Source organism: Mesoplodon mirus (assembly GCF_964341445.2).
Source record: "Mesoplodon mirus genome assembly, chromosome: 1".
Classification (NCBI taxonomy): Eukaryota; Metazoa; Chordata; class Mammalia; order Artiodactyla; family Ziphiidae; genus Mesoplodon; species Mesoplodon mirus.
In genome coordinates, this window is record NC_138976.1 from 226223055 (window position 1) to 226242532 (window position 19478).

Genomic DNA, 19478 nt, shown 5'->3' on the forward strand with positions numbered 1-19478 from the left:
ACAGAAACATATATTAAGCACCTAACGCTAATCTGCAAACTACTTCCTTTATATATCAAATAAGGGTTGTTTTCAGACTCTTCATTTTGTCCCATTGGTCAGTTTATCTTTGCACCAATATCATAATGTCTTACAGCATTTTAGTCATTTTAAGTATCTATTACAGGAAGTCACTCTACTTTTGTTCTCCTTTTATAAGCATGCCTTGGCTATTCCTGAAGCTTATAATTTGTGTGATTAATATAAATATATATTAAAGATTTGCTTGTCAATTTCCTCAAAAAATTTGTTGGACTTTGACAAAAATTGCACTAAATCTAACAACTAATTTGGAAACAATTGCTCTCTTTATAATATTTTTTGTATAATCATGGCATCTCTCTCCACTTAAGTACTTATGCTGTCAAGAAATTATAAAATGTTCTGCATAAAAGCCTTTAACATAGTTTGGATGTATTTCTACATATGATTTTAGTCTTAGTATATGATATTGTCTTTCCAATTTTTCAGTTCATTTAAACCCCATAAATTATGCATTCATAGCAACATTTTTATATAGAGGAAGACTAGTTGAATTTATATCCACTTTAATCAGTTTCTCATCATTTCTGTTTGCATTTCGGAACAGGATTCTGTGGCTTTTTTTTTTTCTGTCTTTCTGAAGTAAATTGATTAGAAGTCCACTTTATAAATGTTCAAGATTAAGCTGTGTATTTTTCATTAATAACTTTCTTTCATCTTCAGTTTTGAAAGATTATATTACTGAGTACACTATTCAAAGTTCACTGTAATTTTCTCTTAGTATTTTGAGTAAATTGATCCATTATATTGTGAATTTCATCATTGATGTTGAGAAGTCTGCTGCCAGTCTAAGTATTTTCCAGTATAGGTGATAAGTACTTACTGTACACATGCCATGCAATTAATCTAGCTAAAGTCTATAATTAAATGATTTTTAATTATAGACTTAACTGCGCAACCAGTTGCGCAACCATCATTGCAAATATTTTTGGACATTTATCACTACCTAACATCCATGTCACTCCCTCTTTCCCCTCAACTAGGAATCTACTTTCTGTCTCCATAGGTTTGTCTGATGTGGACATTTTCTATAAATGGAATCATATAATACATGGTCTTTTGTAACTGGCCTCTTTAGCATAATATTTCACTCATGTTGTAGCATGTGTCAGTACTCCATTCCTTTTTGATGAATGAATAAATGAAATGTGATATTCCACACAATGAAATATTATTTGGCAATAGAAAGGTAATTTTTTTAAAAGGTATTTTCTTTTCCTTTGCTCTTCTGCAGTTTTCATATAATGTGTTCATATAAACTTATTTTTACATACCTTTATTGATGTATTTTGAGTTCTCTGAATCCGAGCATTAGTTTCTTATGTTTGTTCTGAAAATCCTTGTCATTTTCTCTGACTATTGGCTTTCTCTACTCTAATTCATCCTTCTGGGATCCTAATTAGATGCAGATTGCTTTATGTTTTTCCATTTTATCCTTAAAGACTCAACTTTAAAAAAATTTTTCTTTCTCCATTTCTCCCACTATTTTAATCTGGGATATTTCTTTAGCTGTACATTCTGTTCAATTCTCATTTCAACTGATTCTTATATGCTTTTACATATTCATTAAACTTTTAATTTCAACAATTATATTTTCATTTCATTTAATATTCAATTTGATTATTTAAAAAATATCTCTGGTATTATAGCTTCCTATTATCAAGTTTATCTTTTATTTCTTTAAATACATTTTACATGTTTATTTCCTATTCTTGATCTGGTATTTCCATTGCAGTCCATGTCTGCTCATGTCTGGTTTCTTTTGTCTTTAGTTAAAATATTGTCATTGTTATGAGCTCATATTTGTTTGAACCTAATCTATGATAATGTTGAGGGTCTAATTAATTAATCCTCAGTCACAAGTTCTGTTTTTCTACCTTGTGGTGGCCCAAGGCTCCGTCTCCCAGTTCAGGCATTTGTGTTTGTTTCTCATTCCTTTGGCTTTAGCTCACTCTTATTTTTGTTACTCTTTTTGTCTTTGAAGAATCCTCTTCTTGTCTTGTAAGACAGAAATACTTTTAAGAAGTATATATATTTTGTACCTTCATCCAGAAAATAATTTGCAGTCGTAGTGCCCTATGTATATATATCTTTAAGACTTATTTTTTCACACTCTTTATTTTATTTTTTAGAAAAATAAGACTCTAACACCAGGTGAAAATCAGCAAAGCTCTTATTTTCATAGTGTCTTCCTTCCACATTCCCTGCTTTTATTCATGATGTGTTCCATCTCCTTTTCTTACCTAGACTGTTTGCCTCCAGATGATAGACACAATGCATAATTCAACTTTATAACCCTTAGAATATTACCTGCTCCACAGAAGGTGCTCAGTAAATATCCAATGAAGTAAATAATAAATTATAATAATTAAGATTCAGCCAAATTCCTATATTAATCATACAAAAATCTAGTGGTTACTGGATTTTCTGTCCAGTATTTTACAGGACACGTTTTATTATGGCCCCAATGTTTGCCCAGCTAAATTTTATTTCATCTTGAAAACGAAGCCCAATTAGATTTTCCACAGGAAGTCTTCCCCAACCTCTCCACCTTGGTCCCTATTAGCTAGCCCTTCTTTGTGTTTCCCTAGCTTGCTGTACATGCCTCCAACATAGCAATTATAATGTGAAAAAAGTTATCTGTTTACAGGCTATCTTCTACAGTATAGTGAGCAATTGGAGAGCAGAGATTATCATTCACTATTGAATTATTAACACTAAACTAAATTCCAGGTTGGCAATATATGATAAAATAAGCATTTGCTGCATAATGCTAAATAACTTTGAGAATAATATTGATCTTTTAATATTTTTAATTTGAATAAATTCTGTTGAGTTTTTAGCTAAAATAAATATAATCTAGCTCAACTTTTCAATAGACACGTGCTCCAATATATGTATATACCATTAGGTATTCACATCTTACTTTTTACAGACAGTAAATGAATAATGATATACTGGGGCAAAATTTATATCAAGTTAAAAATCACATGACTCTCAAATAAATTTCCAATAATTTAATAAGGTTAAGTACCACTTCCTAACAATAGCTTCAACAGTATCATCAACAACTTTAAAAATAGGGGTAGAAACTGAATTCTTTAACCTGGGAAAGAGCATCTTTTTCAAAAGATTAATTAGTATACTGAATGTTGAATTCGTAAAACCATTCTCATTAGATCAAATTATAAATAAGAAAGGCAGTGATAATTGCCACTACAAACCCCATTTTAGATGAAAATTTTTACAATCAACTGGAAAGCATTCAAGTGGTCCAGAAAAAATACTGTACTTGGTGGTTATTGTTGTGCTATTTTGTGATGATTATTTTTACAGTGCCATTTTCAAAGAGTCTTGTTTTAGACATATTACCTTCTGATTATATGCCTGGCACATTCTTTTTTAGAAATACTTTATACTCCTAATTCTTGCTCAGATTTATTGAGACATAAAGCAAAAAAATATATTTGGTTATTGAAAATAAATGAACACATTTCAGTTTGTCACAAATTGCATAATTCCATATGCACTAGACCCTATTCAATCATATGAAAAAGTATTTGTGTAAGAAAAGTGCATCCTATAGCCACTGGAATGATGATTAAGAGGATTACCAGGAAGTGCATAAAATACATTAAGTGAAATGAAAGATGCAAAAGAGCAGGTATGATAAATTTCAACTGTGTGAAAATGCATAGGAAGAAAAGAAAACAAAGGTATTAAGATATCAACAGTGGCAGCATTGTAGATATATATTTTCTTTGATCTGTAACAATACAATGTAAAAACACTTGCCCACAACAACAAAATAATAATTTGGCAGCAGGTTTTAAAGAGGCAGAGGGGGCAGGAGTGCTGCCCGCAGGTGTGTGAGTGAAGGGAAGAAGGAGAGAGGGAGGGAAAGAGAGGGAGACAGAGACACAGAAACAGAAAGGAGTAGAGAAGGAAGGAGAGGAAAGGGCAGCAAAGTGCAGAAATAAGGGAGTGAGAAGGCAGGGAGAAAAGGAAGGGGGAAGGGTTTGGGGGTGGGCTTAGCTACTGGATTAGAAATTGCCTGAAAACACCAAGGAATTGAAAAATTAACTGAATTATGGACCAAAGAAAAGAGAAGTACTTAACTTTCTTTGTTAACTTTAGGTGATTATTTCTTTCTACTTTTTTTCTAATTGGTCATTTCAGTTCATTTCTAGCAATCCTATGCTTCCCTGTGAGGCAAAAGATGAAAATAATATTCTATATGTCATTTTAGCTGATACATAGGGTTGTGCTTTCTACTAAATTTGGTCTCCCACCAGGGTACCCCTATGGACAAATGACAATGTGGCAACAATTCGATTTAATCTGGGAACACTCAGTTTTAGTGCTTGTAATTTCCCACCAGCGAGCACGTTGATCGGTAAATCCCCAAATTCCTTACCAAAAGACCCCACCCTAAACCACATAAACCAGAATCTGTGTTAGTTTATAAGATGTTTGGTTTACATACAAGGCAATCATGAATGGCAGTGTATTACACAGTCAGTATATCGTTAAAACGCTGAAATCAGAACTTGTGGTCTGGATTACAGTTCTTCCATTTATTAGCTCTGTAACCCCGTTGAAGTTACTTAATGTGTCTTTGCTCCTTTCTCCACATCTGTGAAGCTAAGCACACCTAATAATCACACTTGCCTCACAGATTTGCTATGAGAATAGTAGAAGTAACCCATGAAGCACCTAGCATAACATCTGGCACAAAGTGAAACGTGAACAGCTGTATTTGCTACGATGGAAAAGGGCCTTATATACTCAAACAAATTTAATATGTAGATGTATGTATGTTTATATATAAAGAGGGAGGGGGGCAATTGATTAAAGACAAAATATAAAAATGCAGAAATGTTGAAATACAGAAGTCAATGATAAGCTTATCATAATAGTTCTGCAAATTTTCAAAGATATTATTTACCAGATTTCAACATTACAATTATCTGTCCCATATTCTTCTATGGCAAATTCAACTATCCCAGATTCAAATCAAAATGCCCCTAGTACTTCAAAACTAATTTAGAAACAGAAAATGCAAGCAAATTTCTATCTAATATGGCTTCTAATTTTGAGGGTCTAACATTTAATGAGTGTGGTTCTAAGTACTTTATGTGAATCAATCCAGTGTTAACAAGAACTCTATCAGAGGATGTGCTGTTATAATCATCCCTATTTCACAGTTGAACAAACAAGGTGCAGGGAGATTAGAAAGCTATTCACTGTGAGAGCTGACATTTGATCCTAAGAAGACTTACTTCTGAGCCTGGTATATTATAATATTATAATCATTATAATATTCACCTAATAGAATTATTATTTATTTATACCTCATAATGTAAGAATTTCAAATACTAGGTCAGACAATGTAGTGTGGTTCTATTATTTACTGTGTGACATACAGATGGAATTTAAACCACATTTTAATGGATACTTATTTTTGAATCCAAACATGATATATAATTTTACTTGGTCAACAAAATATTTTCCTACACAATTAATTTAAAGTGATTAGAATAGCATGATACACTCTATTCTAATAATAATAATAAAATTTGACTTCCAAAATGTCAAAATTAGTCTTTCTATATTATGAAATAATGATTACATTTCTATCACTGTTGTACAAGATTAATAATACACTATATAACATTTAAAATAACTCATTAATTGTGTAACATGCAAAATGATGAAAAAATAAAATTAACTTCTGAAGGGTTTGCAAAAATGTATATTACTACAAAAGAAGTTTCTAGGGAAAAAGAATCATTAATGTCTCTGTTCTAAAATATTATGATTCCATACACGTAAATGTCAATTCAGCTGCCTTATAAGACTTATGGATGAATTCAATACATGGGTAGATTTTAGAAATGTGAGATACAAATATTGATTTCATTCTCATGTTGTATTATCTCATATTTATTATTGTCTTCTTTTTTTACTCACATATAAGCTTTCTACATTTTCAGCCTTATAGAAGCATAGCTAGGGTTAACAGGGAAGATTCCTTTAATAAAACACTTACACCTGAAACTAACACAACACTGTTAATTAAAATAATAAATAAATAAATAAATAAAACAGAAACCTCCCCCCAAAACAAACAAACAAACAAAAACACTTAGTCTTTAAGTATGTCCAAGGAATGACTGAATTTTTAATCTGGCTTTAGTAAGTCCACTTGACATTTTTTTTCATATGCTGCATACACATCCATTTGTCTCTGTTTTGCAAAGCTGTTTCCTTCTTTGGTCCATGGCCTTTTATTATAAGCAAGTTATTTCAACTTGAGTTACAAGGACTTCTTTTAGAGTGGTATTATTTGAATGTTTTTTATACCCTTTTCTTTGCACATTTTCACTTATGATCAGGATTCAGAAATAATATAATCGGTTGCTGAGCACAGATGGGATACATTGGCTATGAGGAGGTGAGCTTAAAAGTTTATTTTTGAAAAGTGGAATTTGTTTGATAGGGAAGCTTCCCATTACAATGTTCATTTGCAGGCAGGTCAAAACCCAAATTGTGAGGACTGTTGAAACCTAAGTTTCTGGGTTTTCAGGAAATGGTCATTTTTCAGTTTTGCTTTGAACCTTGGCTCTAAACCAAAGACCTCAACATGTTAGTAAACAAAGATAGTCCTGCTTATTCACAAAAAGAGCACAATGGATACAGGATAACATTCGGCCTTGGTGACAGATGACGGTTGATGTTTTCCTTGTGTTATTTAGAAACAGAAACTGAAGGCTACTTGATGTCTTTTTTCAGCTCATTCTTGGAGCAAAAAGTGTTCCTGGAAGATCTGAGACTGTGTCTATGAAGTTTATCACTAAACCAATAACATAAAGATGAGGAGAGTCTACCAAATTTTATCACATAGGCTGCAGCTTAGAAGGACTTTTATTTTAGCATCACAGCGTGTTCTCAATCAATAAATTTGTTTCAGCATAAAAATACTTCATCTTTAAAAATATGTCTTAAGAATCAGTCCAAAAGGAAATTCTTTACAAGTCAGTTATTTTTCCTGGCAGGTATCATTATAACTTGTCTTGCTTTAGTCCTCCCTAGAGGTCAGGCAGAGGGAAACTGACTTTAGTCCAATCATTGATGTGTTTGGTGGTAGTTAGGGTGGATGCACAGATTACAGAACATCGAGGGATGCAGGACCTGGCCACCAGCCATGGAGCTGTGCTTCTTGGGGCTCTGAACCCTAGTCTAGGAGAGGATGACCCGTCCTTGGCTGGTAGAAGCTTGTTCATGTATCCCCGTTTATAAGTTCTGCAGATCCTCGAGGCTGATGAGATTTCCACATTATCGTGAGCTTTGTGGTAGAAAGCTGAAGTGACCTCTGCTCCATTGTCACTTTGGAAAATACATGGGGCACCTAGCAAGCAGAAAAAATACTATCTGGTATGTAACCTTAGTTACAGTTAGAAGACAGGGATCTCAGTGCACAACTAATGATCAAGGCCACATATACATTTGTAACATTCACTACAAACTCTGAATCTGACCTCCTTGCAAGATAACCAGTCTACGGGTCTGATATTACGGAAGCATTCTTTGTGATTGCTTGGTCACTCTGTTCTGACTACTGGTAATTTGGTATTCAAGGAATGAAAAAATAGACGAAAACTGATATTCAGTTTCTCTGAATATCTCCAGCCCTGGCTATTTTTTGTGGAAATGAAGCTTTCTTAAAATGTTCACTTTACTTATAATGAAGTCTGCATGTTTATTTGCTCGTTTCAAAAGTCTAAGGGGAAAATTGTATTTTTAACGTCAGAGATAGTACTTATACTCATATACTGTGTACAAATACCACACATACACATAGCTGTCAATCTTTGTCACTCTATACATTAGTCCGGAAATTGTGAGCAAGACTTTGAAATCATTGACTCTCCTTTTAACTTAATTATGAAAGGTCTAATTGGGAAATCTCTTAAGTCAAATCTTAAAGGATTTGTCACTTTGGAAAACACATGGGACACCTAGCAAGAGGTTTCATCCCTTATTATTTGAAAACCACCTTTTATTTTTACCAAATCACCAATTTCATAGAACTTACATATTATACTAAAGATGAGAAAATGTGCCTTTATTGTAAAGAAGTACATATGTTCATTTTTAGAAAATAGACAGCTTTCAAGAAAATTTCACTAAATGCATTCTGGATGCTAATGGATACCTACTAAAAGAAATGGTTCTAGAAAATAAATGCAAATCTGAAAATATTTTATTCTGAGCGTTTAATAGCAATCCAATATTTTATTCTGACAAGCCAGGAGAGTAAAATTTTAATGGAACAGCAAAATACAAGCATGATAAAATTGTGCTCTTCTGTGGCCTTTTCTTTGGAGGCACATAGATCACAAAAAACCTGGACAAATCCTCAGAACTAGAGTGACTCTTGGTGGTAACAAGTGAGGACTGAGGGGTATGGAAAGCTCACAAGGATGTCAGTGGCTTTTGCTATAATTCAGAGAAGCCCGAAGACTAACACATACAAGTCTAAATATTTTAAACCAGGCTTTTTTCACCCTTTCTTTCATCACAGGATTACAGAGTGAATATCTTTCTTCGTCAGAAATGGAACGATCCTCGACTTGCATATAGTGAATATCCTGATGACTCCTTAGACCTAGACCCTTCCATGTTGGACTCCATTTGGAAACCTGATTTGTTCTTTGCCAATGAAAAGGGAGCCAACTTTCATGAAGTCACTACAGACAACAAATTGTTAAGAATTTTCAAGAATGGGAATGTTCTTTATTCAATAAGGTGAGCCATATGCTTAAATCCCTGATTTCAGTGAAACAGAGTAGCAGGTTTTTTTTAGTTTTTAGTGAGTGTTTTAAAATTTTTGAGTAAGTGCTTTCATTGTTCCACTTAAGTTCCCACTATACCATTTCCCAAATATATTTAATCAACAGTAAGAGACCAAGTTCCAGATCCAGGAACTATATGAGTAACTCTTGGAAATCCACTTTTTTAACAAATGGCCCAGGTTCTTACATCAGCCAAGTTAGTGGGTGGTTTAAAGGCAAATTGAACGTAGCCTGAATCATATGTTGTGATTGTATTTTTATGTATGCATGCTTCCTTTAAATATTTATACGTGAAGAAATATTTAAGTTTTCTTGTCTTGGATCCATTTCCCATAAATTATTTATCAGGTGTATGTATTTTTTAAGATGTCCTTGAGCTTCTGTGGTCATCCTTTAGAAAAAGATCTTATTTACATTTTAGTTATTTATTATACATTTCTCAGAAGACCATGTAGCCTTTTAAAGCTAATATCAAAACATAACAATAATACCAAAATATAAACACAAAAAATAACATTTCTTGACAGTTGAACTTTAGAACTCATTCAGCTTTGGCTGTTCATTTAATAGCAAACAGGTATAAATTCAGTAAATAGCTATACTAATCTACTTGATGACTTGTGTGCCATCTGAAAACTATTCTAAACATTCTAAAATAAAATGGTTATCTTAAATTTTCCATAGTTATTTTTATCACTTAGTTCAATTTTTAAAAAACCCAGGAAGTTAGGACCAGAATTCATGTCATATTTCTTAGAAGGTACAATATGCTCTATTTATTGCAATAGGCAACTGCTTCAAAAATATTTGTATCACCAGTAACATGTTTTAAAGGTATCAAGGTAAACTTAATATTGGAGCTGTAGCCTGAATATTAATCCCTTAGATTTTACCTATTTTCCCTTTTGTTAACTTTTCTTCTCGTCAGGAATGGGTATATTTGATTTTGAATTCATCTGCTCAATATCAGGGATAGTTGCTATTTTTGCCAGGTAATAGTATAAAATAGAAATAACAGGAATGAAAATGTAATCTTAGTAGCTTAGTGATTTTGAAAACTTTTTTCTACAAAGTGGTTTTGTAAATAATGCTAATGTCTTTATCCCAGTATATTATATCTGTTTTGCATATTTTTCTATTCCATATGAACAAATTTCCTTTCAATACATTTATCATTTCCTAAGAATGACAAGGTGACATCACTCTATTGTGAATTGACATTTTCATCAGATTTCTGAAAACTAGCTAATATGTGTTAATATAATCCTGAATCATTAATTGTTGCATAATACATAAAGGAAGATTTCAGGTCTCATTCACTAATTAAGCCCTGTGCTCCCATATGAATGAATAGCTTAATGGTGAAACCTAGGTCTAAGCAAGAGAATTTTGAACGTTTTTGGAAAATTACTAAAAAGCATAAGTATCAAAAGATAGTGGGAAGATGGAGCAGATATAGTTTTCCCTATTTCTTCTGCCAAGTACAACTGAAAACCCTAGACACTATGTATATCACAAACTTGGGGAGACTCCCAATGGTAGACATAATAACATTGACTGAGTAAGGACCTTGGAACCCAAGAAACAACATGGAAGTGAATTCGTGGGATAATTTTTTCTTTACAAATCTTAGACTGGGATATGAACTGGACTTCTACCTCTACCTGGAAGGAATAAGGTAGCACCCACACCCCCTTGCCCTGACAGAGCAGTGTCAGAGAAAACCAGTGCAAACAGAAAGTTTAAATAAGATCCAGAGTCTCATAAAATATTATAAACATGTCTAGCCTTCAACCAAATATCATTCACCATACAAAGAACCGGAAAGTCCTGAAACTGAATGAAAAAAGGCAATCAACAGATGCCAACAACAAGATGATGAGGTTGTTAAAATTATTGACAGACGTTAAAATGGCCATGACGAAAATGATTCAGTGAACACTTACAAATATGCTTGAAACTGACAAAAAAAATAGAAAGCCTCAGCAAAGAAATAGAAGGTATAAAGTGGAACCAAATAAAAATTTTAGGACTGAAAAATACAATAGTTAAAATAAAAACCTAGTGGATAGGCTCAGTAGAAAAATGGAGAGGACAAAGATTCAGTGAACCCTAAGAATAGTAAAAAAATTACCCACTCTGAACAACAGAGAAATGATAGATTGGGGGCCAGGGGAGGACAGAGCCTCAGGGACCTCTGGCAGTATAACAAAAGTCTAACGTTCGTGTCATCAGAGTCTCAGATGGAGAGGGAGAATAGGGTATAGAGCTACAAAAAATACTAGAGGAATTAATGACTGAAACTTGCATACATTTTGCAAAAGGCATAAACCTGCAGATTCAAGATATTGAATTAAATCCCAAAGATATTCATACCAAGTCACATCATACACAAACTTCTGAAAACTAAATAAAAATCCTGAAAACATCCAGAGAATAACAACAGCTTGTCTATAGGGGAAAAATAATTGAAATGATAAAAAAATTTCTCATCAGAAATGATAAAAACCAGAAAGAGTGACACATCTTTTTCAATTGCTGAAAGAAAGGAATTGTCATCCTAGAATCTTGTGCCCAGTGAAAATATCCTTCAGAAATGAAGGGGAAATTGAGACCTTCTTGGATAAAGGAAAACTAAGAGAATTTGTCACAAGTAGACCTCCCCTGAAAGTATAGCTAAAGGAAGTTTTCTAAACAGAAAGGAAATAATAAAAGAAGAAACGTTGGAACGTCAAGAGGAAGAAAGGAAACTGTCATCAGAAATATGAGCAAGTATAATAGACTTTTCTTCTCCTCTTAAGTTTTCTAAATTATATTTGACAGCTGAAGCAAAAATTATAATATTGATGTAAGGGAAAATGAAAAATAAATAATAAAACATTTTTAATAAACATATTGGCAGAAATTAACAAGATGTAATAGTCAGCATTGTCTAATACCCTTTTGTAGGCATATGACTTGAAATTAACTGTTTGGGAAGATGATTTCTTAGTATATATAAACATATAAAATACACATCCTTCAACTCAACAATTCTGCTTCTAGGAATTTACATTACTTATGTGTTCACATGTACACAAGACACATTTACAAAGATGCCCGCTGCACCACTGAAATAGCAACAAAAGAAAAGACCCTATATATTCACAAAGGAGAACAAGGCAGAACACAATGATAGCCCAACATCAAGGAGTACCCTGCGTGAGATAGACCTAAATGTATTCATAAGAAAAAGCCTCCAAAATATCTTTAAGGTTAGAAATGTTTCATGCTTATTTTTGTTTAAAACATTCTATATATGTAAGCCTAGAAGTGTATGGAAAGGTACACGTATATCTAACTCCACACAAGAAGTGCAGAAGGATGCCCACAATTGGTTCAGAATAGCCAGTTATGGAAATGAGCTGTAAAGCTTGGGTAGAAATAAAGATGAACTACAGATTTCACTATATGTAAGTTAATATTGTTTGACTTTTTCAGTAAGAGTTATATATTACTTATGAATTAAATACATATGTTTTAAGCGACAGAGGCTTTTAACCTGAAGTCACGACCCTTGACTCCTCTGTGATGTGGATTTCTGATGGCTATCAGGGGATCCATGCCAGGTGTAAACAAAGCAAATTTACCTCCTTTCCTGCTAATTTGAAAATTAACTTTGTGAAAGGTATAATTTATTTTTAATTGTAAGGTACCTTTTCCTTTCAGACAGATTTTGGGTGTCATAGGCTGCAAGAATATATCACCAGGTAGCATGTGATAATCATTCTGCAAAATAATAGTGTCTAGAAGATTTCCATTGATAGAATTGAAATACAATGTGTGTGTATATTCTATTGTATCCTATATGATTGTGGCTATTTAGTTGTTTATATCAAGTCATTGGACTTGGAAAATGGTGCCATCCATTATGAATTTCCCACATTTCTTCTAATATTTTGAGAAAAGTTATAGAATAATTCAGAATTGCATTTTTCATCTTTTAGTATGAGTTCAGATGAAACCGATGATGTCTCTTGGCCCCTGGTTTTTGTTTGCTCTCTCCTGGCTCACATGATCAAAGACTAAATTCATTTTTTTGTGAGTTGTTTTTGGAAATCTCACAGGACTTTGAAATTTTGAAATGGCAAACAGTTTCTTTGTTAACAAAAGTTGTGCTAGGAAAAAAAATCTTGTTCAGTTTACAAATGGAGCATCTGTGATGTTTCATGAGAGGTCTGCTTTCCTGCCTGTTCAAAGAAAGAAGCAAAATATCCTGGCAAACCTGACCTATTGAACTTATCCATTTCTCACTACTTCCTTCTTTTTTTTTGTACACATTTATTTCTTCATTTTCTCTGCCTTAAAATTCTTCATATTTCCTAACACCTTGGTGATAGCATTTTAGCTTAATCTGTGATTACTTGAACTACCATTAGGAGGCCAATTTACTTCAATTGATAATCATCTGGAGACAGTATAATTTGTAATTATACTTTTTGAAATCTCTTTTCTCCTTTTAAAATATTTTTCTAATTATTTTTTTAAATTAATTTTTATTGGTGCATGGTTGCTTTACAATGTTGTGTTAGCCTCCACTGCACAACAAAATGTATCAGCCGTACACATACAGATATCCCCTCCCTTTTGGACTTCCTTCCCATTTAGATTACCACAGTGCACTAGGTGAGTTCCCTGTGCTATACAGCATGTTCCCATCAGTTGTCCATTTTATACATAGTATCAATAATGGATATGTGTCAATCTCAGTCTCCCAATTCCTCCCACCCCACCCCTTTCCCCCTTGGTATCCATACATTTGTTCTCTGCGTCTGTGTCTCTATTTCTGCTTTGCAACTAAGATCATCTATACCATTTTTCTAGATTCCACATATATGCATTAATATACGATATTTGCTTTTCTCTTTCTGACTTACTTCACTCTGTATGACACTCTCTATGTCCATCCACATCTCTACAAATGACCCAATTTCTTTCCTTTTTATGGCTGATGTACTTCCTTCTTAAAGCCACTAAAACAAAGAAATAAACTGAATAAGGAATGAAATGACATTAACACACAGGAAGATGAAAATAATGGGAAAGAAAACAGTGACAGATGAGTGATGACAAGATATGTTAGGAAACTTGAAAATGAATGCACTTGTGAAAACTGACTTCACAGAGATAACCAAAACCTAAGCCGAAGTGGGGGAATGCAAAAGGAAGAAAATAATATCCTCAAACTTTTAGAAATTTGAGGCAGGTAGGACTTCAGAAAATGGGGTCTAGGGGACTTCCCTGGTGGTCCAGTGTGCAAGACTCCACACTCCCAATGCAGGGCGCCTGGTTGGGGAACTAGATCCTGCATGCGTTCCGCAACTAAGAAGCCCACATGCTGCAACTAAGAAGCCCACGTGCTGCAACTAAGACCTGGCACAGCCTAAATAAATAAATAAGAAAATGGGGGCTAGAAAGGAGATAAAGAAAGAGAGTTGATGTAACCTAAGCAGGAATGACGGTGAGTCCTTTATCCTGATTTTCTTGCCTGTGTTCTTCAGACTAGGATCTAACTTTTTGCCTTCTGAACTGGGCAGAAAGCAGGAGGACAGAAAACCTCCACAAGTTGGGCCAAAACCTTCTGGAGAGTAGTGACTCCAGGCACAACTGGCATCTGTGGTGAAGCATCACCCCAAGAAAATGAGGGTTCTGTGAGTTCTGCACACTGAATGGTGATATTCCTATTCCCCCTAAAATGCCCAAGAGGAAAGATGTACAGACAATTGGGGAACCACCAGTGAAAAATCTGGGCAGCCATCCTAAGGTGAAGACCATTACTCAGTGAATCATCTGCTGTTAGTTGCACTCCAAATAGCTTTTAGTACCTCATTCTTCAATATAAACAGATATTGGAGGACATCCTGCAATAGGACCAGTAATGAAAAAAGAAGCAGAGGCCAGAATACACATGCAGAGGAAATAAAGAGCAAAGAGAAGAAAATTAAAGAAACAAACAAAGAAATGACTCAAGGGAAAATTCAGGGAGCAGAAAAGGCCATAAAGAAAAAAAAAATCTCCGGACAGATGATGCAACAGCAGGCATGAAATAAGAGACATTTAGGAAAGGAGAAACGGAGTCATTCAGAGCATAGAAAGTGCAAATAGTAAACCAAAGTGGAAAAAACATCAATCAAATATTTGTTCTTGCAAAGAATAAATGAAGTGAAGAAATCTGCCAAGAAGTAGAATCAAGATATTAAGAAATAGGAAATCAGAAGGAAAGGATATGAAAATCAGAGTATCAATATCTGACCAGAAAGGAAGATGAGAAAAAGAAACAAGATTTCTATGAAAAGCAAGGAATTGATCCATTGCCTGCTCTGTTTAATCACTGGGAGGGATTTGGTTCTGAAAGGGAGTTTGTTGAGTGTGAAGTAATAGTAGGGAATAGAAACGGAAGAGATGATTAAAATGAGACAATTGTTAACACTAGGGAAAACAAAATTCTATCCAAGCACTGTAATTACAGCAAATGACTAAGCTTCACCATCAACAGTAATTACATATTCACAACATGTAAACACTGCATATTAATTTAACCATTAATGTTTACATAACTGAATTTCAAATTCTGCTGGAGAGTTGTGTACACAGAGTGTGGTATAAGGGCAGTAAATTCTTATTTTCCTTTGTAGCAATTTAATAGACACCTTCACAAATTTTAAAAATCAAGCATAACATGATAGCAATTTAAATATGTGAATGTAAGTTGCAGACACATATCTAAAGAAGGCTGCCTCTGAGGAGCTGGAAATGAACTGGGGATAGGGATGGGCAGGGCAAAGGTACAGCTGATTTTGGTATGTTTTATATAACTGTCTGAACTTCTAAATGATATCCATGAATTATACTGATATTTTTTAAATGAAGTGCTTTTCAAGTGAGGGTGTTGGGGTGAGACACATGACTCTAGATCGTCAAGTTTGGGATTTGATTTTATTCTACTTATAAAGTTAGCCTATTATGCATCATATGTATGTATGTATAACATGTTACGGAAAAACCTGAACAAACTTTTTGGTCGACCCAATATTTCATGAGTGCTGACTGCAGACACAGGACTCCAGCGCCATTATTCCTTATTGCCAGCAAGCAGCAGGAGCCTCAGGGTCTTTGCTCAAATCCCCCATCATCCTCAGGTCTCGTGGGAACAATACATCAGGCTCAGGTGGGCACAACACGCCTGCGTGTCTGCCTCACAGCTGTGGAACACTGAGTGTGGGGAATCCACTGCTTTTATAGCAAGCTGTAAGCAAATCTTCTCTTTGTCCAGTGGAATGTTATCTCATCTCTCAAAATAAGCAGCTACACAAACAGCCATGAGAAATGTCTCAGGTGAAAGTATTGTCAGGGCCTTACTGTCTTGGTAGACCCAGCAGGAGGTAAATCTGTGATTTACTAGCTGTGATTTGGGGCAGGTCTCTTTACCTATGAAAGGCTCATTTTTCTTACATGCATGATGGGGAAAATACTAATCACCTTGAGCCTGAAATAATCTATGTAAAACACTCAGGATAGTGCCAGGTGTACAATTAGCACTGAAGATTTTAATTTTTATCTTTCCAAAGAGAAAACAAAACCCAAAAAAGCTTAAGTTCTGGTCTTTTCCAGAATCCATAAATAAGCAAATTTGAGGACTCTTGCAAATTATCAATCTATCTAAGTCTTGGTTTTATCAACTGAAAATGGGGATGGTAACATCCTATCCACAAGATAATGGAAACACATCACGGGCAGTTAAATATTATCTGCTGCTTCATTTACTGATACTACTAATATGTACCAGGACATCCAACCCTACTACTTACAGTGCAGAAGCATTATTGCATTGACCGTCAAATAAATACCAGGAAGAAATTTTACATCAAAAATACCATACACGGCAAGTTGTCAAAGATCATTACACAATTTCAACTTTTACTTAAGCTAAATACAACCACTTTCTTTGAAATTCAGTTGTGAAAAGAATGAAAGTTTCCTTGTACAATATGTACTTTTTTTTTTTTTTTTTTTTTCCTTTTGCGGTATGCGGGCCTCTCACTGTTGTGGCCTCTCCCGTTGCGGAGCACAGGCTCCGGATGCGCAGGCCCAGCGGCCGTGGCTCACGGGCCCAGCCGCTCCGCGGCACGTGGGATCCTCCCAGACCGGGGCACGAACCCGTATCCCCTGCATCGGCAGGCGGACTCTCAACCACTGCGCCACCAGGGAGGCCCTATGTACTTATTTTTTGAACTTTGACACATAAATTTTTTCAAAGACAAGGCAAACTGATTTCAACAGATGCTTTTTAAGAGGCTGTTTATTCAAAGGAAATCAATTTACAATGCCATAAAATATATGTTGTAAGGAGATTTCTGCATATGTGTGCTTATATATATTTTTCTGAAGAGGTCCACAGCTTCTATCAGCTTCCTGAAGGGACCATCAACAATACTGAGTTTGCACTGTGCTGGGTTAATGAGCTTTATGATCGTCTCTATCATCGGATGACAACAAAACTCCAATTAGAACGCTAGTACCAATGTTCCTTCTAGTGCTCCAACAATCTCATCTCTCCTGAGAATTATGTACTCTGTAGAATTATTCATGATAAAATATCAAATCACTCAAGCAAATATGTAAAATCCATGGGCAAATTCCTTATATTTTCTAAAGTTAACTGATTTTGGGGGGAAGAATCATTTATGTATCTTTAAATTTAATAACGAATAGTGTGTGAAATGTATCATTTCTTGTGTTATAGAAATATATATTTTAAAAGTCATATTAATTAGATAACTCATTTTCATGAAAAATGTTCTGATGCCTTTGAAAGGCAGTAGACTTAAAAGTTAAGGGCATAGAATGGACAGCTAGACCCCCAGAGCATCTAATTCAGCTCTATCAATTTCTGCTTTGTAATATCAGGTGAGTTAACCTCTTAATAGCCTCATCTCTAAATAAAGGTAATGTAGCTTACCTGTCTTATAAATTCATGTTAAGAAATAAATGAGTTGAGACAGATAGAAAGTATTTAAAATCATGCCTACCACATAGTAAGTAAAAGCTGTATTACCTAGTATGATATTACAGATAATACTTCAAAGCTGGTGGCTAAGAGGCAATTGTCCTTATAACACTAAATTTATAAATATTAAAAACTATTAAAATACTTATCTTTTGCATAAGGAACTTAAAGTGGAATTAGAAAGCCTTTTTTAATACTTCAATTAATGGTTGAGATAGACAGCATACTCTGGGCAATGTTTGTTTGAAAATGGGTAATACCTTGATTTTAATGAGGTGAATTGTTTGTCATAGATAATAGTCATCTTTTTTTAACATTACTGCTTCACTAAGCCAAGAATTTTTAAGGGGAAAATTAAAAAAACGCACATCCTGTTTGTGTGTCTTGTCTCAGAAAAGAGAACTCTGTGTCCTCTCTTACACAAGAAGATATTTCCAAAACAGGAGAATGCGATTAATTACCTCTTGATTTAGTTTTCTTTTGATGTGGTCAGGACAAATCTTTAATTTATATGTAATGTTTTGATAAAGAAATTCAGGATCACAGTCACCAAGGCGACACATTTTTTTCATCCGTGTGCTGTTAAAGAAGCAATTGTATTGTACCTTAAACAAAAAGAAAGTCAATAAATAGACTTTTTCAGGATATGAGTTATGACAGAAGTTCTACAAACAGTGTTTTTCTTTGCCAAATAATTCCTTCCGGGGTCTTTTTTTTTTTTTTTTTTTTTTAAGAATTATGTAATGTCTCTTTTTTTACGCCAGAAAAACAGCTAGGATATGAATTTGACATCACAAGCATGGTGAGATCTGGAAAAGATTCTGAGAATGCTATTTACTTCCATACAAAAGGTCACAGAATTAATTCTCTAAGCCAACATTTGAAATTGGCTGGCCAGAGAGCCTTGGATGTTTGGAAAATTAATGGGTGTACGTTCAAAATGTATTTGCTCAGACATTTCTAATAAACCCTTTTATAAGACAGAGAACATTGTGTCCAGCTGATTTTACAATTGCCTTTTGAAGAGAGAACTTTGCAAATGGACAAGATCACTCCTACAGGATCACTTAACCTAGCTGAGTTAGGAGAAAACTGCTTTTGAAGAATAAATTCTGTGAATTATTTTAGTGTGCTCTGGACTCTGACTTGAATGAATTGTCAGATGATCCCCTGGGACTCTTAAAAATCCAGCAGCTTCACATCTGTCCGTTTATGTCTCTCAAATGATGTCACTGGGGCCCCACCAAGAGTATTGAATGTCAAACATACATCATTATAACTTTATGTCTATGGGCTACATAAAAATGTCACTTTGGAGGATGTGGTTACATTTAGTGGAGCTGATGGCTATTTTTTGTTCAAGCTTTAAATAGTTTCTTATCAGTGATTTAATTCAGTCATCTTTGTGTGCATCCTGTATAATTTGGGGGAGGAGAAGATGGGGAAGTCTGGGGTTGGGAGAATGTACTTGTAATCCTTAATAACTAATGTTG

The 19478-nt window shown here is 34.3% G+C and overlaps 1 protein-coding gene across 2 annotated transcripts in view; it reads left to right on the top strand.

Moving 5' to 3' along the window:
* The window catches only part of GLRA3 (glycine receptor alpha 3), a gene marked incomplete at both ends in the record, with an annotated part of 162464 nt that overhangs the window by 82644 nt on the left and 60342 nt on the right, over positions 1-19478 (top strand). For both annotated transcript variants that reach the window (XM_082621169.1, XM_082621168.1), the window contains one exon: positions 8669-8892. In XM_082621169.1, the coding sequence (XP_082477295.1) occupies positions 8669-8892 (224 nt within the window). The remainder of the gene's footprint in view (positions 1-8668; positions 8893-19478) is intronic.